Genomic DNA, 27,232 nt, shown 5'->3' on the forward strand with positions numbered 1-27,232 from the left:
AATTTTAGGAGCCTTAAACCCATTCTTGTTTTTAAATGTACACTCTTATCTTATCAATCACTACTTATTACTAAGATTTCTTAAAATATCTACCCATCCATGGTTGACGAAAGGAAAGCATGCTACCCCGATGGATTAAATAAATGGTTCCGTTTAAAATTTCATATAGATTTCCGAATTTTACAAGATACACCTGAAGAAGGCCGGAGGTTACACCGGCCGAAACGTTATAAAAATAAAATTCCAGATGAGAACAGTAGTCCGAAAAATCCAAATAATACAAATATATAAGGTTTATTTATATCTTTGTTAGTTTCTGGATTTTAGTTGGGAACACGGACAGAAATAAGGCTTTTGGTTCTATAATAAAGATTTTAATGAAAGTCAAATTACGAATATTCAAAATATTAGTGCAATTAAGAATCTGGAAGGGCGCGGTGGTGAAATGGATAACGTCGTGAACTGAGGATCTGGGTGTGTAGTCGGTCCAATAGCTCCACTTTAATTTATGGATGTCAGCAACCTTCATGTGGTCTCTCGTGTAAGTACCAAGCTCCTATCTTTACATCATCAACGCGTTGATCCCTATCTGGCATCAATTGAAATGGATGGCTCTCGTTTTGAGGAGGCTCCATGTTCTAACAAGTTTCTGGGATTGACCTTTACTCCTGATCTGAAATGGAACACGTACATCGTCTGTTGCCAAGGTACTGGAAAAATGGTGGGATCCTGATGCAATTCTCTATCTATATAAAAGCCAGGTACGTCCAAGGATAGAGTACTGTTGCCACATCCAGGCAGGAGCTGCTAAAAACAGCCTATCATACCTTGACAGAGTACAAAATAGACTTCGCAGCTAAGTGAGGGATGCCTTTTTCTTTTCCCTGCAACCTCTCTCCCACAGGAGAGACGTTGCGAGCCTGTCTTTGTTTTATCGTTACTTCCATGGCAAGTGCTCGTCTGAGCTCCAATCTCTGGTCCCCCTCACCAATCTTTCACGAAAAACACACGTCTAGTTGAAACCACTGTCAATAATTTTCTCCACTCTTTATCTGTGCCTAAATCAAAACGTAGATTCCATGAACAAAGCTTCTTTCTTAGAAGTGCACGCCTGTGGAATTTTCTTCCTTTTGCCTGTTTCCCAACTGACTAGAACTTGGATGTCTTCAAGTCCAACATAGACAAATTCCTGATAAACCGCCCCCTTAAGTAAGATACTTTATCAAATCTCCATTACTAACGATATTATCCCATTGATTACTGTACACGCAATAACCCTCTCCCCGAGTGGCTTCCGAGCCTTGATAAGTGGTGACTACCAAATAAAAAAAACTGATTCTAGAAAGAGGTGAAGAAACTAATGGCAAGAGAATCGAACCGGTTACAAATGGTCGTACCTTTCTGGGTATTTATCTCTCTCCCACGAAAGAAATGTCACACACTTTGTTATTTTTGGCGCCGATGAAAAAATCCCCCGACTGAGTTTTCTTGGAGTTAAATCATTTTATTATAAGAAACGCCTTATTCGTCGTTTTCGTTTGGGTGAAAAGTGTCAGCAGCCTAACACCCTCCGTGCAAGAGCCGCTGTTGGAAAATCAATTAGTCCGATCAGACTCAGATGCTTAAATGCAAACACAACCACATTGATTCCATGGTTTAAAACAAACCTTGCTTTCATTAATAAGATTCCAAGATCTATTTTAATAACAAAACAAAAAAAAAAAGCGAGGATGTGTCCATTCAATTTGCACGTTTAGTGATGAAATCTGTAGTTCAAACTTTAACGTAACAAGCAAACAAAAATATCATTTCAAACTCGCAAGCAAAAGCGTAATAAATCAGCAGAAATGATATTTTAAATTCAACGAAAATGACCATTTAAACTTACTCATGACAAGCCAGCGAAAATAATATTTCTTACGTGTGACAGGCTAACGAATATGAGATTTCAAACTCGTGGCAGACTAACGAAAAGGGTGAATCTAAAATCCTATTTACAAATTTAAGCGCGACAGACCAACATAAATATTATTATTGAAACTTGTATATTTATATCCTTCCGTCGCAGAAAAATGTGGTAACAAGGCCGTTAGGTGGGTATAGGAAAGCTCGAAGCATCTCCGTCGGCATTCCCCAATAGAACGGCCTCAGCCGATTGGCAATAAACCAACTGTTTCTCAAACGGATATGATAATGCCTGGTAGAATGCATCTCCTAAGACTAAACAGAAGCATATCTTACTCCGACAGAGCAGAACCAGATGATGCCACAGCGACGTATCTTCTGTCAAACTGATTGTCGAGGATGTATCTCCGACTGTTATGAAGAGGGTAGTGCTTTCTCTTTTTATTTTAAACTTAAACGTGTCTGGCCGATTCGCAGGCATACAGATCCTTGAATGGTTCCAAAAGTAGGTGGAGAAAACAAGAGAGAGGCGATAGAAGAAGTAAGAGAATTGGAATTTCCATTAACATATAGGTCGACATGTATAAAGAGGTGTGGGGGGGCATGTTAGGAAGGAAAGTCGATGGATTTTCAGTGAGAGAGAGAAAGTTTGTATGTCGTTTTATATGTTACGTTTTTGTTTTAACTAGTATTGTCATCACGGATTGAACGTACATATTGGCGCAGTATATTCAGAGTTACGCCCCATTATACTGGCAACAATGAGAATGAACTCTTCAATTTTTAAATAAAACGAATAGATTTGCAAATACACAGTGCAAAAATGCGAAATCGGAGCTTGACATTTTTTCCTTTATTTTTTTTTCTTTTTTTTTTTTTTCTTTTTGCTTTGGCTTGAAACTAGGTAGACGTGTTCAACCACAAGTCTATATTTTTTTGTTTTGTTTTACACCGCTAACGTTGGTTTTTTTTTTTTACATGAAAATCGCTCCAGACAAGACACGAAACCACTTGGCGTAAAGAGAAAAACAAAAAACGAAAAACTACAACTTCACGGTTTAAAAATAACCAACGAGTCGTCCCTATTAGTGAATGCTGATGAGTATGTGAACGGCTACTTTTATAATTTTCCAGAGTGTGCCCTTTGGAGGAAGAGGCTGTTTTTCTCAACATTAAACTGATCTCGTGTCACACCTTACTCCTATGAAAGAAACGCAGAAAGCTTTTTTCTCACTACTCCTTTTTCATACCTCCGAACAATCTGATTCTAGGGCGTAGCTCACATCCGAACCAGATGTGTGACATACGAACACGTTCTCTTTTATCGAGATCAGTTTTGACGATGTTTTAAATACCAAATCTCTACAATGCCTTGGAAAGTCCTGCTTTCATTATAGATGTGTGTTAGAAAATGCTACATAATGCATGTTTATTGATGTATTACTTTTGAACACAAATAAATCCTGTCATTACGTTTCTGAATTTATAAAATGAAGATTTATCATCCGTATTATTTGGATTCTATGGATTGTTCTTCTCGTCTTAAGTGTTATTTTCACAAAGTTTCGGTTGATGTAACCGTTAAACCTTTAGGTATATCTTGTTAAACTCGGGAATTTTTCTACCGAACTCTGATATCTTTCAGTCAAACTCGGGAATCTGCGCGGAATTTCGAACGAGGGCCTTTATTTAATCAACAGGAATAGCATACTCTCATTCCGTCAGCCATGACTGAGTAGAAGTTCTATGTAATTTGCAATGAGTATTTTTTTTTTTTTTTTTTTTTTACAAAGGCATCACCACATTATCAAGGCCCAGAGGCCACTCAAGGATAAGGGTTAAAGAGTGTACAGTAGAAATTGGTCAATATAGTAATCATTAGTAATGAAAATTTGGTAAATTTAATAACTTATATGGAACGGCTCATCAAGAACTTATTTACTTTAGACTTGAACACAACCATATTGTAGTCAGCCGGAAAGCAGGAAAACGGAAGACAATTCCACAGGCGTGCAGTTCTAAGAAAGAAGCTTTGTTCATGGAATCTACGTTTAGGTTTAGGCACAGATAAAGAGTGGGGGAAATTATTGATAGTGTTTACAGCTAGACGAGTGTTTCTTGTGAAAGTTTGGCGAGGGGGAACCATAGATTGAAGCTCAGTTGAACACTTTCCATGAAAATAACGATACATCAGAGACAAACTCGCAACATCTCTTCTGTGAGATAGAGGTTGCAAGGAGGAGAAAAGGGCATCTCCTACGAGGCTACGAAGTCTATTTTGAAATTTTGAAGGCAGGACAAGTCCTTTCTAGCAGCTCCTGCCCAGATGTGGCTACAGTATTCAATCCTTGGACGTACCTGGCTCTTATATAGGTAGAGAATAGCATCAGCAGTGAGATATCTACTGGATCGATAGAAAGATCCCACCATTTTTCCAGCGGACTTGGCAACAGATTTGATATACGTGTTCCATTTAAGATCAGGAGTAATGGTCAAGCCCAGAAGCTTGTCAAAACTTGAGGCCTCCTGAAGACGAGAGCCATTCATTTCAATTGATGACAAATGTGAATTAGAATGTTGATGATGTAAAGAGAGAAGCTTGGTTTTAGATGCATTAAAAGTAACCAGCCACTCCTTTCCCCATTGTACTACGTGCTCAAGATCAGAGGAGAGAGAATTGGAGAGAACTTGCTCGTTTACTGTCTTAGATGTGGTACCATAAATGGTAGTGTCGTCAGCATAAATGTCTACAAATGATGTAAGGATATGATTTGGAAGATCATTAATGTAGATCAGGAAAAGAGTTGGGCCCAGGATGGATCCCTGGGGGACACCGGCATTAATATTGTGAGCTTCTGATTTTTGCCCCTCAACTACTACTCTTATGAACCTATCAGAAAGAAATGATTTAATAATTGAGAAGACTTTCGAACTGAAGATTGAACCTTTAACCTCTAAAAGAGTGTAACTTTACAACTGAATTTTACCAAGTGCATTATTCATTACACCTCCCAAATACCCGTGGCGACAAGATACACCGGAAAAAGGTCGGAGGTTACATCGACCGAAACGTTGTGAAAATAACATTCCAGATAAGAATAGTAGTCTGAAGAATCCAATTAATTCGAAATCCTGTTATATTTTTGTAAGATTCTTGTTTTCGTTTTCTTTTGCTTGTTGTTTTTTATTTATGTGCTCGAATAATTACAAAACGGTAAAACCAATAGTTTGCTTCTGGAATTGGTCATGATTTTTCGACCAGCATAATACTACGATTTTGTTTGTCTATTTTCAGTATCTCAAAGAGCGCTCAACATCATTAACTATCCGGATCCATTGTTGTTTTATGTGGCAGAAGTCAAGAAAAATCTTTACCGACCAAATGAGAATGAAAACGTGAGTACGTCATGTTTTTTAGGGTGTTGGGGCTGTGATTCTTCCTGAAACGTGGAGCCTCAGATCACGACGGGGGTGATTTAGCCACGTGCTTACAAATATAAAAGGTATACCACAGAATTATCGTTCTATTCCACCTCCCCTTTTTTTTTTTTTTTTGGTCAGACTGCTGAGGTGAAATTATACATAAGAGATCTGGCAATACATATACATCTTTCCAGCCTTACTTCTTTTTAAATACGGAATTACATAAGTACGTTACAAATATAACAATAATATAATTTTGGGTTATTCTTGAGGTAAAAAATCGAATGGAAATAACTACAAATTATAATATATAATTATAAGAGATAACACCTTCCGCACAAACACTCTTTCTCTCTCTCTTTCTCTCTCTCTCTCTCTCTTTCTCTCTCTCTCTCTCTCTCTCTCTCTCTATATATATATATATATATATATATATATACACAGTGATCACCACTTATCAAGGCCTGGAAGCCACTCAGGGATAAGGGTTATTGCAAGTACATTACGTTAGTGTGGAGATTTGATGAAGTGTCTACTTAAGGGGGCGGTTCATTAGGAATTTGTTAACGTTGAACTTGAAGACATCCAAGTTGTAGTCCGGTGGGAAGCAGGCAGACGGAACAGAGTTCCACAGGCGTGCAGTTCTAAGAAAGAAGCTTTGTTCATGGAATCCGCGTTTTGATTTAGGCACAGATATAGAGTGGGGGAAATTTTTCACAGTGGATTCAGTTAGACGGGTGTTTTTCGTGAAAGATTGGCGAGGGGTGACCAGAGATTGGAGTTCAGACGAGCACCTGCCATGGAAATAACGATAAAACAAGGATAGGCTCGCAACGTCTCTTCTGTGGGAGAGAGGTTGCAGGGTAGAGAAAAGGGCATCCCCCACTAAGCCACGAAGTCTATTTTTACTCTGTCAAGGCAGGATAGGCTGTTTTTAGCAGCTCATGCCCATATATGGCAACAGTATTCCATCCTTGGACGTACTTGGCTTTTATGTAGATAGAGAATTGCATCAGTAGTGAGATATCGTCTGGAGCGGTAGAAGGATCCCACCATCTTTCCAGCGACCTGGGCAACAGACTTGATGTACGTGTTCCATTTCAGATCAGGAGTAAAGGTCAAACCCAGAAGCTTGTCAAAACACGGGGCCTCACCATATATAATGGACTCTCCCGTCGATTTCGACGTATGAGGTTCTGCCACAACACCTAAGTTGTTCGGAAATTCACACAAATGATTTGTTTATAGTAGTGAAGGTCTTGTGTAGAAACAACCACACTTTTTGGTATTACTGCTAATCTTTGTCGGTGCAATAGCTGCCACAAGACAGAGTATAGAGTAGACCACATGTTCTTAAATCTATATATAAGTGACCTTATCTGTCAGTCTGTGTGCGTGTGTGAAGAACGATCTCTACCAAACTAATCTATCAAGTTTCCAGTCTGTAAACCAAAAATTGACAAAGAGGAAATTCGTATCTATGGAACAAATTCGATAGTTTTTTAGCCGGTAAATAATTATCAAGAGATGGAAATTGATAAAATTGAAACTTGGCAGGCGTAAGTCGACTTAAAATGGTTCTCTGCGCATGCATAAATATATATTCATATGTTAATTTCGGTTAATATTTAGAGTTTTGATATCCATCCTTTGGTGGCTTATATAGTAACGAATAATGTTGGAGAGCTAGATGTTTGGGTCTCAATTCTAGCTGATAACACCCAAGTCATATATATTTTTTAAAACTTTTGAAATAACTACTATATATTGGGTACAACATAATAGTCAATGGAGTATTGGTTCTGTAATATTCATTATGAAATCTGTATGAATTAAAATATATTTTAGCGTATTTTACGACCAGGCAATGCCAGGTAGCCACTATGATATATCGTGTAGACTATAATAACCAATAGAAAATTGGCTCTATAATATTAAATACAAAATTTGCAAAAATTAAAATATCATATTTAAGCATATTTTACGACCGGGCAACTTCATGAGGTTTTCTATTACATATATAACAGTGACCTTTCTGGCTGCATGTCTGAGGAATGGTCTCTACCAAACTCCTCTGTCAAATACAGATTTGAAACTTGATATATAGGGAATTTGGGCCTGTGAAAGAAATTAGATTTGGTTTATAACCAGTAAAATAGTTGCCAGGGGGTCAAATTAAAAAAAACAATTGGAACTTGCCAAGCGTAAGTCGACTAAACGTGTTACATCTACACATAACAAATATACATCTATGCCTTTAACAAAGTAGTTTTTGTTTTGTCTTTTAGTTTTTATATGCATATGGAGTTAGCTAAGGTGGTAACGAATAATCCTGGAGAGATATATGCTTTGGTTTTTATTCTAGCTGATGACATTCAAGTCATATTTTTATTTATTTATTTTTTAACTTTCGATATCACTGCAATAATATAATAATCAATAGAGAATTGACTCTATAATAATAAATACGAAATCTGCATAAATTCAAATATCATACTTAAGCCTATTTTACGACGGGGCAACGCCGTTCGACCTGATAGCATGTAAAAAATTTCAAACTTAATGTGCGATAGGTTATCTCCTTTTCTTATATATCATTATTTCGTACTATTTTATCGAAATTATTGGCTAGAATTTTATTTTTTTCCTTTTCTTTGGAGGAGGGGGGTGTTTTGATAACATCAGAAAAAAAAACAAGGTAAACTATCATTTGAACGAAAACTCTATGATCGACTAATATTTTATTATTTTTATAATTGATTTAAATCAGAATATGAAAGATCTACAGAACATGATAAAAGAATTATCTTTCAAAAACTGTATAAGGATACAATTGTTGGATACTGCAATTGAAGGAACAATACTTGCATGTCCTTCCACAGACTCTCTGTTTTGCTTTCCTTTTTTTCTTCTTTTTCTTGAACATTAGCGGAGGCAGACGCATTTTTTTGACGGTCGATGTCCACCCCACTTTCCGCGGTATTTCAAACAGCCACAGTTTACTGTTGTCCCCTCCCCACAAACACATACAAAAAAAAATACTTGTTTCTGCTGTCAGACGAGACTTACGGACAGCTAGCCATCTTAACATGGCGTTTTCTTTCTGATTGCAGCTATAGTTCTCAAATAATATAAAAGTAAGTCGTGTTTACTTTACATCGTCGACCATTACATCTGTATATAAATTGTTTACCCTGACAATTCATGTCTATGTCAGTTGTGTTTAAGGTATATTAATGTGCATTCTTTCGATTACGTCTTTTAGTTTCATGCCTTTTATATATCGTGCTATATTATGTCCCTTTTACTTTTATCTTTTGCTAAACATTTGTGAGAAATAAATTTATATACATATAGTTATATAATTTTCTTTATTTATGCAAACATTATTGGCTACATATGCGCATACATGTTTCAGCTGTAATTTCTTTAGAAAAACCAGTATCACCAGGCCACAAGCCTTAACGATTGAGATCACTGGCCTGATGAAGCTGGATTTAGAAAGAAATCACAACTGAAATATGCATGCACATATGTAGCCAGTAATGTTTGTATAAATAAAGAAAATGGTACAATAATAGAGCTCTCCTTGTTATATTAATATACGGCACAATCACATTGACACACTTGTTTTTGCTAGATCACCGAAATAAAGCAATGTTGAGCCTGGCCAGTACTAGATGAGTGACCATTTGGGAAGGCGAGGCTCTGTATGTACCGCGGGGTAAAATACCAGGTTGAGAAACTGACACGGTTTATCCTTCTATCGAAAGTAGATGGGACTCTTTTAAGCCGTGGTAGTCACCCTATCTAGTTATGGCATCACGATAAAAAATACCATTGATAGCCCTGGCGAAGCATCAAGTATTCAGCTACCGACAAGATTTGAATTAGACTACAAACTCATGCAATGAGTTCAATCTCGGCAACGGCCGCGCTGAATGGACAGGTGGACTTGTTATTGACCACTATTTTATAAACACCAAATTTTCAGTGGATTAACATCTAGAAAATCACAGCAATATAATCATTTATTACGTGTGTGTGTGTGTGTGTGTGTGTGTGTGTGTGTGTGTGTGTGTGTGTGTGTGTGTGTGTGTGTTTGTGTATGTAAGCTCAGCTGTTATTTTATTGTCATCCTTTCTTTATGCTTGGGTCCTGGATATGACCTTAAACTATATCCAGTGGTGAGGTCCCAGCTTGCGGGCTTTGGGGAGTGTGGAGCCACCCTTTAATTGCCATTGCTCCCAGGTCCACTCTGACCCGGAGTGGTAGTACCTGTTATGGTCCCAACTATGGGTTAAATAGAAACCGACTTGAAAACAACAAATATATTCTATTAAAAAATTTTTCTTCAAAATCTTTGGATTCGGCATTAAATAACCTGAAAAGGGCTGATATGCCGTAAAATGAATCAATCATTTCTTTATGCTTGTATTTTCCCGTTACTATTCGTTACAAAAGAACGCACTAAAGAAAATATCTAATATCCCATTTACTTTTTAATTATTGTTTACCTTTCTTTGAAGCAATTTTCGTTCCTCCAGTTTGCTGCCCTTAATTAGCGTCGCCTGTAACAAAACCCATACATGCCAGTCGCACACTACACCACTGGTTGGCTTTAAGGGGTTACTGCGTCTCAAAACATAAGGAGATTTCCCCTCGACGACGCGGAGCATATCCGCTTTCCGAAATTGACATTAATAAAATGTTGAGTGGATATATCCGTTCCACGCGGCAAAAGAGTTGTTTTTTTTTTTTGTTTTTTTTATTATTATTATTATTATTATTATTATTATTATTATTATTATTATTTTTATTATTATTATTATTATTGTTGTTGTTGTTGTTGTTGTTTGTTTGTTTGTTTGTTTGTTTGTTTTGTTTTTGTTTTGTTTTTTTTTTGTTTTTTTGTTTTTTTTTCTCAATTCCTTGGTACGCGGTGAGTAGGGATGGGGATAGACGAAGTATGACGACCTTGAACTAATGTTGATTTGCTTACAACTCCACCAAGTTGTGACAGAAGAAAAATATTAGGTTGGTGCAAAAATAATGCGTTTTTCCTCTATAAATTTAACGTAAAAAAGGACATTATTTTTTAACTAACCTAATAACAGTTCTCCTAAGAGGGCACTCTGATTGGGTACAAAAATAGGTTATAACATTTAGCGGTTGGAGCGCCTTATGTTATCGACGATAAGGAGGAGGTAATGTTTGGAATGATTCATATCCTATGATTTAGTTGAACCACATTCCAATAAAAAAGATTATCTGATGGTTTAAGGCGCTCTTGCGTCAACAAAATGATGGCAAGGTTATGACAACCGGGCAGAATTAGAGTGGGGAAATAATCGATTGTTTTGTAGCTACCAAAAATACTCGAATGTTTTGAAACTTCCAGAAATACTCCTATTACTCCCACCTCCATCCCCCTCAAAAAATAAAACAAAAAATGCCTATGTATACTTAGTTCGTTGCACTTTATCATAATAAAGGTTCTTACAAAATTTCAGCCAAATCGATCCAATAGTTTCCGAGAAAAGTAAAACTTAATTACTAATCCCTATTAATCTCTATTAATCCCTATCAATTTCTATTAATCCTTAATTGCGCATCTAACAGATACCATAATACTTAGTTCGCTTCACCTTATCATAGCAAGAAGTAAGAACAAAAGTTTTATTAGTTAATCAAGACTATGGGATCAATTTAAATCAAGCTTAAAATTAAGTGGCTAACTATAGTCAAGAGCGACCCAAACGCACCGCTTTCATTAGCTACTACATCGAGTTTCAGGATAGAACCCAATATTTGCATGAAAAGCTAATTTTTTTTATATGTTTACTTAACCATAGACTCACAAGAGTAGCTATTCATTATTCCGCGATGGTGTTTATTATGAATTTTGTCTAAGGACAAATGAGTTTCATCGATCTAAACGTGAACATTAACCCTAACATAACCTTTACCCTACGCCGACAGGCATCACAAAAGTAGGTCAGTGGCTTGTGCATGCACTGCGCATACCTGGCAAGGATTTTTTTTTTTTTTTTTTTTTTCAAAATTTATTTTTCTGATTGTGACTATGCTTTTGTAAAAAAGATGTCCGGTCCAAACTATACTTTATTCCGACAAAAAGGTTCAAATCAGCCCCTAGATTTCCAAGTATGATGATAAGGTGAACTTCGGTTAGTAAGATAACAGGTCTTGAACCAGATTGATAAAATAATTAATGTAAACGAAGGTGGACTTTCTTTTAAGAAACAATTTTTTTTTTAATATTTCAGTTGTGCTGAAATGTAATTTCACGTTTATTTTAACTGTACGAGTTGTTCAATTGGAATAAAAATAAAGAGGCCTTTTCTCCTAAGATCGCACGTTGAAATGCAGAAGAAATATTACTAAATTAGAATGTTGTTTGCAGTTCTTAACTTTTGAGTTGAAATATGAATGTTTTTATTTTTTTTTTTTTTTTTTTTTTTTTTTGACTGTTCGGACAATTATTCTTATCTTGGTGTTATTGGCACAGCGTTTCTTACAATACAGAGCTAGCCCCTTTTCGTTAGTTGAAAAAAAAAACATGGAGTTTATACCCGACGAAGGTCGTAGGTTTTAACGACCGAAACGTTATGCCATGATGAGAATAGTTGTCTAAACAATCAAAACAATGGAATGTTTTTTTTAATGGTTAATTAATTACAAATTTAAATAAATATTAAAATTTGTTGTCAAGAAAGTAAATGCAGTTCTTTTTCCCTTTTTCAGGTCTGACTACCGAGATGGTATCGATTGTTTTTGTTTTTTTTTCTTTCTTTCTTTCTTTCTGGCGAATTCAATTTGTTATAAACAGTTGTTCGTATTTTTTTTCTGGTTATCCCTGCTTAGACGGACAATTGAGAATTAAAATTAGAAGTCTTGGGGCAATTTCAATGACGATACGCACGCGTATGCCTATTTGAATGGAAGCGTTTCTCACATCAAGGCGATACACATTTACGTGAATGATAGCATGTAAACCCATCTTGTTATCTTCCCATTCTACTTCCCACTTACAGACAACCGCAATCTTGGTGCGAGGAAGTACGTGACAAGCATTCCGTTTTAAGTTGCTAAATTCTTTAGACGAGGATTAATAATTTGGAATATTTGAACTACTATTCTTATTCTCATTATTTTCACAATGTTTCGACTGATGTACACTCCTACCTTCTTAGGCGCATCTTTTCCAACCTGGGAATCAACTTAGTAGAACTTGGAGATCTTCGTATTATTTCGACTGTTTCGGCTACTATTCTCATATTGATTATTATTTTCACAAGATTTTGGCCGATATAACCGCCGACCTTTCGTTCTGCAAGATCTGCGGCTGACGTGCTGATTTAGTATCGCACAAGATCAGTGAATGTGTGTGTGGGGGGGGCTTTGTTTCTAATGCGAGGGTCGTTCCAAAAGTAAAGTTTCCTTTCTTTTTTTTTACTCACATTGAAATGTTACACATGTATATGCCCTCTTTCTCTTACACTAAACAAATAAATAGAATTCGTCAATCTTCACATATTTTGTTCATCGAAAATCTTCAACAAACAAATGCTTAATTGAAGAAAATAAAAGCAAATGAAAAAAAAAACAAGAAAATACGGATTTACGTTTCAAAGAAACAGTGCATATGTTGGACAACAATCGCCTCCTAGGTGGACCTTGTATACAATTAAACACAATATGGGAATCAGTAATTATAAATAACAGATTGAACACCATTGAATAAAATGTGTGTGTGTGTGTGTGTATATGTGTTTGTAAAGTAGTAGTACTATACATATATGGTAACTCGACTTTTAACCCGTTTTAGACTGGGTGCTTTATGCCAAAGTAATGGTTGAATATGATTACATTACAAGCGGATACAATAATATTGAGTTCGTTGCAGCTTACCATAAAAAATCCATACAAAATCTCAATCAGATCGGTCCAGTAGTTTTCAATAAGAAATTGGAACTTAAATACTAATCCTTATTAATCCCTAACTGTGCATCGAACAGACACCTAAGTATACTTAGTTCGCTGCACTTAATCATAATAAAGGGTTATACCAAATTTCAGCTAAATCGGACCAGTAGTTTTCGATAAAAGTGAAACTTAAATACTAATCTCTATTAATCTCTATTAATCCCTATCAATCTCTATTAATCCTTAATTTGGTATCAAACCGATACCATAATACTTAGTTAGCTTCACTTTATCATCGCAAAGATCCATACAAAATTTCAGCCAGATCCGACCTGTGGGTTCCTAGAAAAAGTGGCAAGGACAGACAAAAATTTGACAGACTGATAGACTTAGAGAAACTAAATTAAAATAAATTAAAAAGAGAAGAAATATTCCGTTTGTTTATTTAAATTATAGCTAATAATTATTTCTATGAAAAAGAAAAGCTCAATATTTTTCTCTATAATATTAAACCTTAAATGTATTATTTCAAAGGATATATATATATATATATATATGTATTAACAGTAAATTATAGCGACAAATATGACAATACTTCATACATGGTGTGATAACAGATTTGTAGAAATAGAGAAATGTCTCCGGTGTGAAAAAATGTTTAGAACCCACTTTATATTTATATTTACAGGGTATCGTTGAGATCGGATTGGCCGAAAATAAACTCTGTGAAGATCTAATTCAAAACAAGGTAAGAAATATTTATCAGAAAATTAACGCCTTTTTACATCCTTTTTCTTTTTGACAAAGGGATGTTATCCCGAAATATCAAATACATTAACCATCCCGGTCTCAAAAAAACAGTAAGTGTCCATTTAATGAGTTTATATTTGATGATATATGCGACTTTGAAAAATAAATAGACGTATGGTATTTCACTATTCGACAAGATTCCCACCTGTTTGTCTATTTTTGTTCATTTTCCACACCAGTTCTCCCACATCGCTATAACCTTCTAATGCATTTATATTAAAACTTTAATGAAAACGAGATGCAATAAACAAAAGTGGCAAAAAAGAAAAAATGTAAGTCTTTGAATTTCAACAAAGTTTTGTACTATATATATATATATATATTTGTAGTCATCGACATACAGTTCTGTTTCGTTGTATCATAACTCATCAGTGCCGCTAGACTAGCATCTCTCCCAAACCAAGGATTGAACCTAGAACTGTCGTGTTGACAGTCGACGGTTCTCCCACTCGACCATGGAGTTGACGCCCGTAAATAACTCGTCGGAATGTCTATTTAAATAGACACCCGCCACCACCTTTATAGTGCTCAAATCGTCTGTTCGTAAACAAACAAACAACGAGCTTCACCAATTTTAAAAATGCTTACATTTGCGTTTCATTTAGATTAGCATTTGTTTTAAAAAGATATCTCTGTACATAATGACATCTCTCTTACTTTTTCGAAATAACAAAACAACTTTTGTTTACTAATGTAACCCAATTGCTCTTGTAATGATTGTTGTAAGTGTCGGTCGGCACTAATCCTATTCGGGTTTAACTGGCTTCCTTCAAAGGAGGAAGTTTCACGGGAGTATGAAACTCACAAGCGGTCCCCAGTCGCATGTATATCCCCGTTAGGGAGATGACGACGTTAGGTTTTTGCAACTCTTGCAGGGAAGTGTCGACGTCCTCCTACATACAGCGCCCGGAATTCCCAACATTGGTCACCCATATTAGTAATAACCAGTCTCAACGTTGCTTACCTCCAGTGATCTGACGGGAACCGGTGTATCAACGTGATTATACTGTATAATGTTATAAGTGGATTGATAACAATTCTAACGAAAAGTGTGTGAAGTCAAGTTTTGAAATTTAAGAAAGAATGCAATGATTAAATGTAAACACAATTTTGTGAGGTTTGAAAAATAAACAAAAATGATTCATGGGCTAATTAGCGATCTTAAGAAACAAAAACAACTGATGTCAGAGTGAGTTTAGGGACCGGGAAACGACTCTCACTAGAATTGGGGGAGAGCTACTTAGAAAAATGTGAGGAGACATTGTAACTTCCAAAATAAATTGAGCAGTAAAACTTCCTTTTGTTTGTTTGTGTGTGTGTGTGTGTGTGTGTGTGTGTGTGTGTGTGTGTGTGTGTGTGTGTGTGTGTGTGTGTGTGTGTGTGTGTGCTGTTTTTTGTGGGGGTGGGGGGATCGAGTTGTCAATGGGAAACCAAGGTGAGAAGGAAGATGTTATAAGAAATGCGAGGAGAATTATCCATGAGAGAAACATGGGTCTCCAGTCAAGAAAGGGAGCTAACCCGACGGTACACATTAATCTTTGTTTATATGATCACGGAGTAGTGGTCGTAAAGGGGAGATAACTCAACTTGTATTACTTGTTTTATTAATATTGCCTTTTCTCTTCTATTCATTGCCAGTTGACTGAATTGCTACCCGGAAAAGTTGAAGTCGATGATTTGCACTACTTTACCAATTATGGCAGCGTCGGGTAAGAAGAAAGTTTGCAATTCTTTGTCACTTTTTTATTCGCAGACTTGAGTAGGGGGGAGATATTTTGATATAGGGACCTTTTAGTTTTTACTGATACGTCACCACTTATCAAGGCATGAGGTGGGGAAATTAAGATAAGAGTTAAAGAGCTCATCAGTTGGTTTATAAACACCTACGAGGAGGGTGAAAACAATGGGTTCTGTTATATTTGGTATACGTAGTAATCGATGTGTGCTAAATATCGATTACTACCAGTGAGATAGCAGGATGGGTCTTGAATAAAAGAAGATAGAAAAGCGAGCACGCGTTTCTGTTTATAGATTTTCAGAGATATCAAACCTCCGGGTGTCACCAGAAGTCGTAACTCCTGTGACATGAGAAGTTATCTCCGTTTCATTGTTTGGAAACATTACAGGTGTGATGATTACTTAAGAGGCATTGATTATCCAAGGGGAAAACTCAACAAATATATTTTACATTAGAATTGAAGGTGGCCATGTTGCAGTCAGTTGGGAAGCCGATTCGTGGTATCTTGTTCCATAGATGGAATGTTCTAGGAAAGAAACTGTTTGTGGAAGTTTCGTTCAAGAGCCAAGTATGTCTTAGAATAAAGTATTGTTGCCACATCTGGGTAGGAGCAGATCGGTTTGCCCTATCTTGCCTTAATAGACTTCAAAATAATTTCGAAACCTAGAATGTGATGCTCTTTTCTCTTCCCTATAACCTCTTTCCTATAGAAGAGACGTTGCGAGCCTGTCTGTTCTATCGTTATTTTCATAGCAAGTACTTCTCTGAGTACATCAAATCTGTTGCCAAGATCGCTGGAAAAATGGTGGCATCCTTCTACCGTTCTATATAAGAGCCAAGTATGTCCAATGATGGAGTACTGTTGCCATATCTGGACAGGACCTGCTAGAAGCAGCTTATCCTGGCTTGACATTGTTCAAAATAGACTTCATAGTTAGTGGGGGGGTGCCCTTTTCTCTTCCCTGCAACCTCTTTCTAACAGAAGAGATGTTGCGAGCCTGTCTCTGCTTTATCGTTATTTCCATGGCAAGTGCTCGTCTGAGTTCCAATTTCTGTCCCCCCTCGCCAATCTTTCATGAAAAAACACCCGTCTAGCTGAAACCACTGTCAATAATTTTCCTCACTCTTCATCTGTGCCTAAACCTAAACGTAGATTCCATGAAGAAAGCTTCTTTCTAAGAACTGCATGCCTGTAGAACTCTCTTCCGTTAGTCTGTTTTCCAGCTGACTACAATATAATACATCAAGTAAGTCCAACGTAAACAAATTCTTGATGAATCGTCCCATTAAATAATCCAATTTACCAAATTTCTACTACTAACGATTTCTAAGAAATTATCCCATTGGCTACTGTACACTCAATAACTCTCATCCTCGAGTGGCCTTGGGACCTTGATAAGTGATGACTCCTTTCTAAAAAAACAAAAAACTATATATTATTATTTATACTTTTTTTCCGATTAACTGTAAATCATTAAATAGACATGCAAGTACAATAAAATTAACAACAATGTGCATCGTTTTAATTTGTTTGACATATTGCATTCCATAAAGACCGTTGGCGTATTTAAAGAAACCGATATTCCTTAAACCATCCATTCGAAGACCTTCGATAAGGTATGGCATAAGGGCTTACTTGACAAGATTTCCAGCTACGGTATTACTGGAAATGTTTTCTCGATCATTAAATCATTTCTCTCTGATAGGTTCATAGGAGTAGTGGTTGATGGGCAGAAATCAGAGGCCCACAGTATTAATGCTGGAGTCCCCCATATATATATATATATATATATATATATATATATATATATATATATATATATATATATATATATATATAGTAAGTTATAAAATGTATATGGCGATTAAGCTACACTGAATATTCCGCGTTTCATCCACTCTAGGATTCTTCAGGCTTAGGCGCCTTAGGCGCATAAGCTTGAAGAATCCTAGGGTAGATGAAACGCGGAATATTCAGTGTAGCTTAATCGACATATACATTTTATAACTTACTTACTAGCTCTACCTACGTATTGAGCACTTTTGAAGTAAATGCTTAAAGTTTACGCATAAATCTATACTTTCGTATATGAATTTTGTGTGAGTAATATATATATATATATATATATATATATATTTATTTATTTATTTATTTATCTCTTTTTATCTTTCTCTATTTATCTCTTCATTTCTCTCTCTCTCTTTCTCTCTCTTTCTCTCTCTTTCTCTCTATCTCTCTCTCTCTCTCTCTCTATATATATATATATATATATATATATATATTTCTCTCTCTATTTCTCTAGTGTCCTCTCTCCCTCTTTGTATGTGTATATGTTCCCCTTGAAAATTGTGTCAACCGAGAAAACTTTCAACGAAATTTTTAGCATGCTAAGTGTAACAATTAGAAAAAAAAAAAACAGGAAAGTAGTGAAAATACTAATGTTGAATTATGAATTTTACTTGTTATTATTCTATGTGTAAGATTCATTTAAAAGAAATCCATTAAAATAAATGTGCAGTGCACACACACACACACACACACACACACACACACACACACATACAAAAAAAAACAATGAAACAAAAGCAAAACAGCGAATTATGTTTTTTATGTATTGACTTTCGATTTGACAAAAGTAGAAATCACCAGTTTTTAGTAATCAACCACAGACACGAGAATGTTCATTTTCAAATCACAAAACAGAGCTCTTTCTATACTATAGCATCGCCACTTATTAAGATCTGCAGGCAAATCAAGGATAAGGGTTAATGAGTGTCAGGTGAGACAACACTGTGATGATCGGTGATGATGGAAATTGAGTGTTTTTTAAAAGTACGGTTCAACAAAAACTTGTTAACGTTGGACTTGAAAACGACCATGTTATAATCAGTCGTGAAGCCGTTTCGTGGTCTTGTGTTTTACAGAGTGCAGTTATGGGAAAAAAGGCTTTGCTGGTGGAACTTTCGTTTAGTTTTAGGCACAGATAAAGAGTAGGGGGAATTATGTATATAGTGATTGTAACTAGGCGAGTGTTTGCTGTGAATGTTTTATGGAAGGGTAAACATTGTGATGAAAATCCAAAGAGATGCAAGATCCTTGAACATACAAAATTCACAAAGCTAGAACACTCACCTTTGACTGGATTTCTCGATTCAATCTCTAGTTGCATAAGCAGTGCGCCTTGCGTCTCATCAGTACTGTTAATAGTCTCTCCAAGTGTTCTATCCTTCTTGACTGAAGCAAATCAAGAATTTGGAAAGAATAGCGATTATTTGTACCACCGTATTGGTTGAAAGGTTCTTATAAAGTCCATTAGAGAAATTGAGCCGAATTAGTCATTTCTTTTAGAAATTCACACTTTCTCACTGACAAAATAGACACGTTAATATACACGCATATTTAAAATACCTTATTTATATACACTGTCGCATGAAAACTTGCATCATGACAGCTGAAACAAACATGGACGCCCAACTTCTCTCAGACGAAACAACTTTTACTTCAACTAGAACGTTGTTGGACTCTCTGAAAGATCAACTCTACTTTGGATTGTCTTAATAAATTGTCACTAAAATTGATATATGCATGTGTGAGTAAACTTTATCATTCTTTTGCCCTATCCTCAGCAGTGCTTGCCAAACGTCGGGAGGTGCATCGTAAACCGGTTCGCAGAGAATAAATAGTAAAATACTCTACACAATGTTAAAGTAAATATCTATTTTTACTCAGTAAATTATTAATTAATTTCGTAAATATTAAGTTAAAAGAAAATTTAATTATAATTTTATTATTATATTATCCCGTTTTATATTAATCGACACCGGCGCCTCGGACATTTGTTTCCGTCTTACTAGTTTTCTTGACCGGAATAAATATATTCAGAAAAAAAAACTGAAGAAAAATATAATGTATTCGTTCAAATAACATAATGGAGAAAGCCGACTGAAAAATTGAATTAAAAGTGATAGTTAGCTATTTGGGATTTAACTTTTAAAAATCTTACCGACATAATTTTATAGAGTTAATAATCTGAAATGAGTTGATATGCCGTAAAACAAAACATTCAAAACCAAAACAGAGCAAATTTAAATGTTGCTTGTACTTCAACTAGAATGTTCTTGCACTTTCTGAACTCATATCCATAATCAACTTTTTACTTTGATTTGTCTTAACAAGTCAAGTTGTCAATAAAATTTATTAGGTTGGTGCAAAAACAATATCGTTTTCTCACATATACTTATATATATTATTTCTGAATTAATTCATTGATATATATATATATATATATATATATATATATATATATATATATAGAGAGAGAGAGAGAGAGAGAGAGAGAGAGAGAGAGAGAGAGAGAGAGAGAGGGAGAGAGAGAGCCAATTCAATAATATATATATAGCCATGTTATATATCATTTTGAAACGCGTTTTTTTGCTCTATTGAATCGTGTTATTCGTTATCGTTCTCAATCTCTTCATTCATTTTTTTTTGCAGGTTATTCGACAGCATGGACAAAATTCAAATCCCCACGATTTTCTTGTTCTAGTTCAAACTAGGCCGAAAAGCTGCCGAGACAGCTCGTAATATCAATGATGTGTTTAGCCCAGGAACCACTAACGACACAACGGTGGTTCAAGAAATTTCACAATGGTGACAAGAGCTTCGAAGATGAAAACGGTTGCGGCTGGCCGACTGCGGTTGATAACGAACATTTGAAAGCCTTAATTGAAGCCGATCCTCGCAAAACCACACGAGAAGTTGCTGTTGAACTCGAGGTCAACCACTCAACAGTCGTTCGTCATTTAAAACAAATAGGGAAGTCCAGAAAGTTGGATAAATGGGTGCCGCATGAATTAAACGATAATCAAAACAATCATCGTTTTGAGTTGTTTTCTACGCTCTTTCTGCTCAACAAAAACGACCCATTTCTTGAGCGGATTGTGATGTGTGATGAGAAGTGGATCCTCTACGACAACCAGCGATGTTCGGCACAGTGGTTGGATGCCGGAGAAACTCCACAACACTTCCCGAAGCCGACATTGCGCCAAAAAAGGGTTATAGTGACTGTTTGGTAGTTTGCATCCGGTCTTATCCGGTCTTATCCATCACAGCTTCTTGAATTCGAGCGAAACGATAACGGCGGATAAATTAACGAAATGCACCAGAAGCTCCAACGAGATTAGTCAATATGAAAGGACCAATTCTCCTCCATGATAACACTCGCTCGCATGTTCCCCAACTGACCCTGCAGAAGCTGAACGAATTGAACTACGAGACTCTACCTCATCTGTCATATTCACCGGACCTCTCGCCCACCGAGTATCACTTTTTCAAGCATTTTGACAAATTCCTGCGCGAAAAATACTTCAAAAGCCGAGACGATGCCGAATCACCCTTTAATGACTTAATCGCTTCCGGATTTCTATGCTAATGGGATAAATAAACTTGTTTCTCGTTGGCAAAAATGTGTCGATTCTAACGGTTCTTATTTCGATTAATAAAGTTTATTATGAAAGGAGTTATGATCTTTTGAATTTGAACGTCAAAAAACATTATTTTTGCACCAACCTAATATTTTATAGCAACAATGTTAATTTAAAGTGGGAGAAATAAGTTATCTATCTACCTTTCATGGAGCCTAGATTGGAATCAGAAACAATGGCATTTTTAGTACGCCATATATTAAATTTTGGGGTATACATGATTCACGTGTTAACGTGAATTCGCATCGTATGTCCTCTTTTTTTTTCTCCATTTAAAGCGGATGCATACCGCATGGAGGAACATTCAGGTTTTTGTCGAGAGGTGAACGCATAATAGTCTCCTACCAAGGCAATCTGCTGCAACATCACTCTCTAAAAGCATAAAGCATCAACAAAAATAGTACCAACAAAAATAATTTTCCAAAATATTCAAAACTTGCTTATTATAAAGAACTGCCATCAGTAAAACTTCAATCACATCTTATAATAATATTATCGCTGTCACAGTTTGGATTAATTTCTTAATGATGCCGCTATTTCTTATATATATCTTCGTATGACGAAGAAGTGGACGGCGGGAGAAGGAAAAGAATAAAAAGATGAAAAGGGAAGCGAATGAATTAAGAATAGGAATAGAGAGAAGGGCTGCCGATATTATTCTGCAATAATTATTAGGTTGGTGCAAAAATAATGTCGTTTTTTTTTTTACATGAAGTTGAACCAACCTAATAATAATGCATGTCTGGCATTTAATTTATATTGCTTATTGGGATTTCAATTTGTAGGGTTTTACTGCATTCAATATTATCGCACAAGTTTCATGTATCAAATTGCATAATATCAATCTGCCTCTCGCGCATTTTTTCGCAGTTAAACGAGGGAAAACCGCTTAAAAACATTTGCTTATTTCAGATGAAGGATTCATAGATAACACCTTTTAATTTCCATCTTCCACGTCTTATTCTAGACTTCCTGCTACGTCGCTGTCTGTAACAGATTAACTTAATTTCTACGCTTACATTTTAGAGGAAATTTACTATTCTTTATCATGTAATAAATCCCTACATTAATATCTTCAAACCCAGTGTAATTCACATGGTTCCACATACTTTTTATCTTTTTATAGAAAAAGACAATATTATTTCTTTTCAGCTTTCGAAGGGCAATAAAGAATTTCTTGAACAAGTTTTTCAACCCGCTGAATGCAATTGACGAAGACAATGTAAGTAAATTACAATTTTCTTAAATCAAATTTAAAAAATTATTTTGTCCGATCTTTTTCTGTGCTGTCAATAATCGTTTCACACAATCATTCTGTTTTTCTAAAATTTCACCCATTTAAAACCATTCATTTTCTAGTAACGCGTGCGTTCGTCTGTTAGTTGCTTTTTTGTGGATTTGACACAAATAGCCATACTTATCTTACCAAATGGACTGCTAACGTAATATGCCGACATTTTCCTTGACTGTTGCAACATTCAAAATGCAGTTTCTTATCAGTTCCCTGTGTATTGGTTTTCTACCTTCAATATCACTGATGATGCGACGGTTGTTGACAACTCATTCAAACCAGCACGTCACTATATCGAGATGGCAAAAAAAACCTCTACCATCTCTATAAGGTTCGTTCTTGTACAAACATGTCCTTTTCAGAGCAAATGATTTTATACAATTATATGCTAACAAACCAACCTTTTACACCAACTACACTTGCACTCTGTCCTTCTCGTGTTAACTTGCTCTTCAACTTGACCAACAACCATCCAATACGATTCCTATTCAATCACGCCAACGTTGGAGAACTAACCCTGATCGACTACGTTCAATGACCAACATTTATGTACAAATGTAACTCTGTATTTGTCATTCTTTTCTATGTCATTGTCGTATTTAACAGACCTTTCAACCTTGAGACGTCCTTTCAACCTTAGAGACGTTCCTATTAAACTAGTCTAAGAACTGGACATATCGGACCGTCTTTCCATACTGTCCACATTCCACCAACTGAGTGAATGGACGTATCAAGCAGTCTCGCTAACCTTAAAGACATTCCTATTAAACCAGCTGAAGGATTGGACGTATCGAACTTTCCAATTCCAGAGACGCCAGTCTTCGATCAGTTGGTGATCAGATGTACTTAACCGTCTCTCCAACCTCAGAAACGTTCACATGCGACCAGCAACTTTGAAGAACTGACCCACTCGGACATTCCCGTCGACCCTTCGTATTACGCCCGCAGCAGAAACAACTCTCTTTGATTTCCTCTTAGTTATGGTTCAATAAATACCGTTATTTTTTTTATTTGCACATTTAAATCCTGTCTTTGTCATTGTCGTATTTGTTTGTGTCTCTAAACAATTGTAACACCGATCACTACCATGAGCTTGTATATACATTCATTTTAAAACGATTTATTAATTATCTGAAAATATAAAAAGGATGTTATAGTTTGAGTCATTACGCATATTGTATAAACAAATTTCGGTCTAGGGAGACGTGACAATACAATATAAGGTTATGGTCACCGAGTGAACTGAAAGAATGTCTGACTGAGAAATGAGATGATAATAAAGAGACAATATTGTGTTTCTGAATCTTTAAGATGAGGATTGATAATTTGGGTCATTTGGATTATTCGAACTACTGTTCTCATCTTGACTGTTATTCGCACAAAGTTTCGGCCGATATAACCTCTGACCTTCTGAATGTGTATCTTGCCGAACTCGGTAATCTTTCTGTTGAATATGCACAGTTCGAATGGGATCATTTAAACAGCCATAACCGAGTAGAATTCCTAAAGAGTTCGCAATTGGGTATCGCCCGCACTGAAAATTGAACCTGCAACCTCCAAAAAAAGTGTCATTAACAAGTAAATTTTGCCTGCTTGTGGATTAAAGAAAATGTTCTATTTGAAATTCCGTTCAGATTCCCAAGTTCGACTTTAAGATTCCCGAGTTTTACAAGATACACCTGAACAAGGTCGAAGTTTACATCGGACAAAACGTTGTGTGAATAACACTCAGGATAACGACAAGAGATATGCAGTGCAATGTAATAATTCTCTTTATTTCTTACTGTTTCATGTTCGACCAGTAGTGTATTATAATGATGTCAAACTTTGTCTGAAATTTCGAGTTTATTTACTTCCTTTTGAAAGTGTTTTTATTACGGAGCCATGTGTATGCCGTGTGTTGGCCGGAAGTAGGTCTTATTTAGTTGCGCCGATTAATGTATAGCTTCACAGAAAATATCGGGAGTATCGAGATCAAATGTTTATCTATTTTTTTTTATCTCTAAACTAGCATGGGTGCCCGGCGTTGCCCGGGTATTTGCAGATGTATGTTGAGCAAAAAAAAGAAAAGCGGTCAATTTTTTTTAACTTTGACCCCTATTATGATCCCTTAAATTTTATTGTTTTGGGCTCAAATTGAGTTAGATCCATGTCCAAGGAACCTATATCTAAAAGTTCAAGTGTTTAGACCCAAAATTGTCGGAGGAGTTTGGTAGAGTTCTCAAAGGCCAAATCATTGAACTTTGACCCCTTAATCACCAAATTTCGGGCCAAAAAGCGATCACATCGATTTTCCCAAATCTCAGTATCCTGTATATCAAATTTCGAGTCTGTAGACTAAACATTGACAGAGTTATTGCGTAGGGAAATGTACACAGACACACACACACGCACATACACACACACGCAGACACTTTCACTTTTATAGATATATAGATTTATTTTTTATCTATGAATTTATTTTTTATCTATAAATATATTTGTTTATCCATAAATATATTTTTATCGATAAATATATTTTTATCGATAAATATATTTTTATCGATAAATATATTTTTATCGATGAATATATTTTTCATTTATAAATATTTTTCTTATCTATAAATATATTTTTATCTATAATTTTTTTATCTATAAATATATTTTTTATCTATAAATATATTTTTATCTATAATATTTTTATCTATAAATATATTTTTTATCTATAAATATATTTTTATCTATAATATTTTTATCTATAAATATATTTTTTATCCATAAATATATTTTTATCTATAATATTTTTATCTATAAATATATTTTTATCTATAATATTTTATCTATAAATATATTTTTATCTATAATATTTTATCTATAAATATATTTTTTTATTTATAAATATATTTTTATCTATATTTTTTTATCTATAAATATATTTTTAAAACGGATATCACTGAAATGGAAAACACCTGATAAAAAATATTATCTGTTTTGTTACATCAGTTGGTGGTTGTCACAGGAGTAACATGTCTCCTTGATCTAATGGCTGATGGATTAGCTGAAGAAGGGGGTAAGTATTTCCTTTCCGTTTATGTGTGGTGTGACTTGCTGTCACTATAATATGCAAGATTACATACATCTTTCTTCCTACCAAATCAGTATTTGATTCTGATTCGTATTTTGGTAGTTCATCAGAGCATGTTATTAAAAATAGTAAAATATAATTCGATTTCATGCCTTTCTAGAAAATCCTTTGACCGGGAAGAAATTTTCATACAGGTGCTATCTTATAAAAGGTTCGTCACCCTTTATCCGTCAAAACAGGGTTATACTCCCCGTTTCTTTAGAACAGGAAATACTTTGAAAAGAAAAAGGCAAAGTTTTAAATAGCGAAAAGTTAAACAAACTGTTAGAATATACATTACTGGAAAAATCAAGTAAACACAATAGTAAATAATATCATGTTAATGCTTTGTTCTTCTTGGCGGGGTATCGTGTGAATGATTCCAACTTCCGGTGAAAGAGTTTTATTCCCGAAATATTAGCACAGACTCGGTATAGAGTATATAAAACATAAATATATACTAGAGGTATCGAAACCTTTAAAATTTTCGTTTCTAAACATTTTTCCTGCTGTTTTGACTGCATCAATCAAGAATGAATCTCCGGTTATCAGCATCAAGAGTACTTGACACACACACTCACACACACACTCACACACACACACACACACACACACACACACACACACACTCACACACACACTCACACACACACACACACACACACGCACACACACACACACACACGCGCACACACACACACGCACACACACACACACACTCACACACACACACACACTCACACACACACTCACACACACACTCACACACACACTCACACACACACACACACACGCACACACACACACACTCACACACACTCACACACACACTCACACACACACACACACGCACACACACACACACACACACACACACACGCACACACACACTGGTACCATTTTAAAATAAAACAGTTGTTATCTTTTTATCAGAGAGACTTAATTTTTTTCTGTTCTCGTTTGAAGAACTTGCAGTTACAGTAGAACCCCAGGGTACAGTGACCCATGAATACGGTTTTTTTCAGGTTACGATGTGGAATACAGTGTTTTTCCGGTCTTTGGTTGCGGTATTTGCCTCGCCTTACGGTGATATTTATAATGTTATTTGATTATATACGTGCATTATATACTGCACTGTATTATGTTACTAATTTTTAATACGTAATGGTATAAAATTTTGCTTAAGCCCCACCATACGGAACGGATTAATGCTGTGTCCCGGGGTTCTACTGTACCTTTGATAAAAGTAGTTAACAAAGTGTTAACTATGAAAAACAGTAATAGATTAGTTAGAGTAGATTAATTAACCACAAAACCAAATTTATTACAATTACTAATTAAAGAACCCTTTAGCTTTGATTTCGAACCAGATAATTGCATTTTGGAATAAACATTCTGAGATTCGCAAGTGTATTGCGACTACACTGAGACTTTCAACCCCATTCCCCAAAAAGTGTAAGTCGGTTGGTTAGTTGTTTTTGTTTTACGGCATATCAACCCTTTTCGGGTTATTTAATGCCGAATCCAAAGA

The 27,232-nt window shown here is 35.6% G+C and overlaps 1 protein-coding gene across 1 annotated transcript in view; it reads left to right on the forward strand.

The window, feature by feature from the left end:
* Nucleotides 1-27,232, forward strand: part of LOC145292996 (1-aminocyclopropane-1-carboxylate synthase-like protein 1) — an 84,922-nt gene that overhangs the window by 26,108 nt on the left and 31,582 nt on the right. Inside the window, exons 2-6 of the mRNA XM_080139249.1 lie at nucleotides 5,201-5,301; nucleotides 13,964-14,023; nucleotides 15,724-15,794; nucleotides 22,460-22,529; nucleotides 25,581-25,647. Coding sequence (XP_079995375.1) covers nucleotides 5,201-5,301; nucleotides 13,964-14,023; nucleotides 15,724-15,794; nucleotides 22,460-22,529; nucleotides 25,581-25,647 — 369 coding nt within the window. The remainder of the gene's footprint in view (nucleotides 1-5,200; nucleotides 5,302-13,963; nucleotides 14,024-15,723; nucleotides 15,795-22,459; nucleotides 22,530-25,580; nucleotides 25,648-27,232) is intronic.

This window comes from Euprymna scolopes, chromosome 14 (genome assembly GCF_053919585.1).
Source record: "Euprymna scolopes isolate OS-2025 chromosome 14, ASM5391958v1, whole genome shotgun sequence".
Classification (NCBI taxonomy): Eukaryota; Metazoa; Mollusca; class Cephalopoda; order Sepiida; family Sepiolidae; genus Euprymna; species Euprymna scolopes.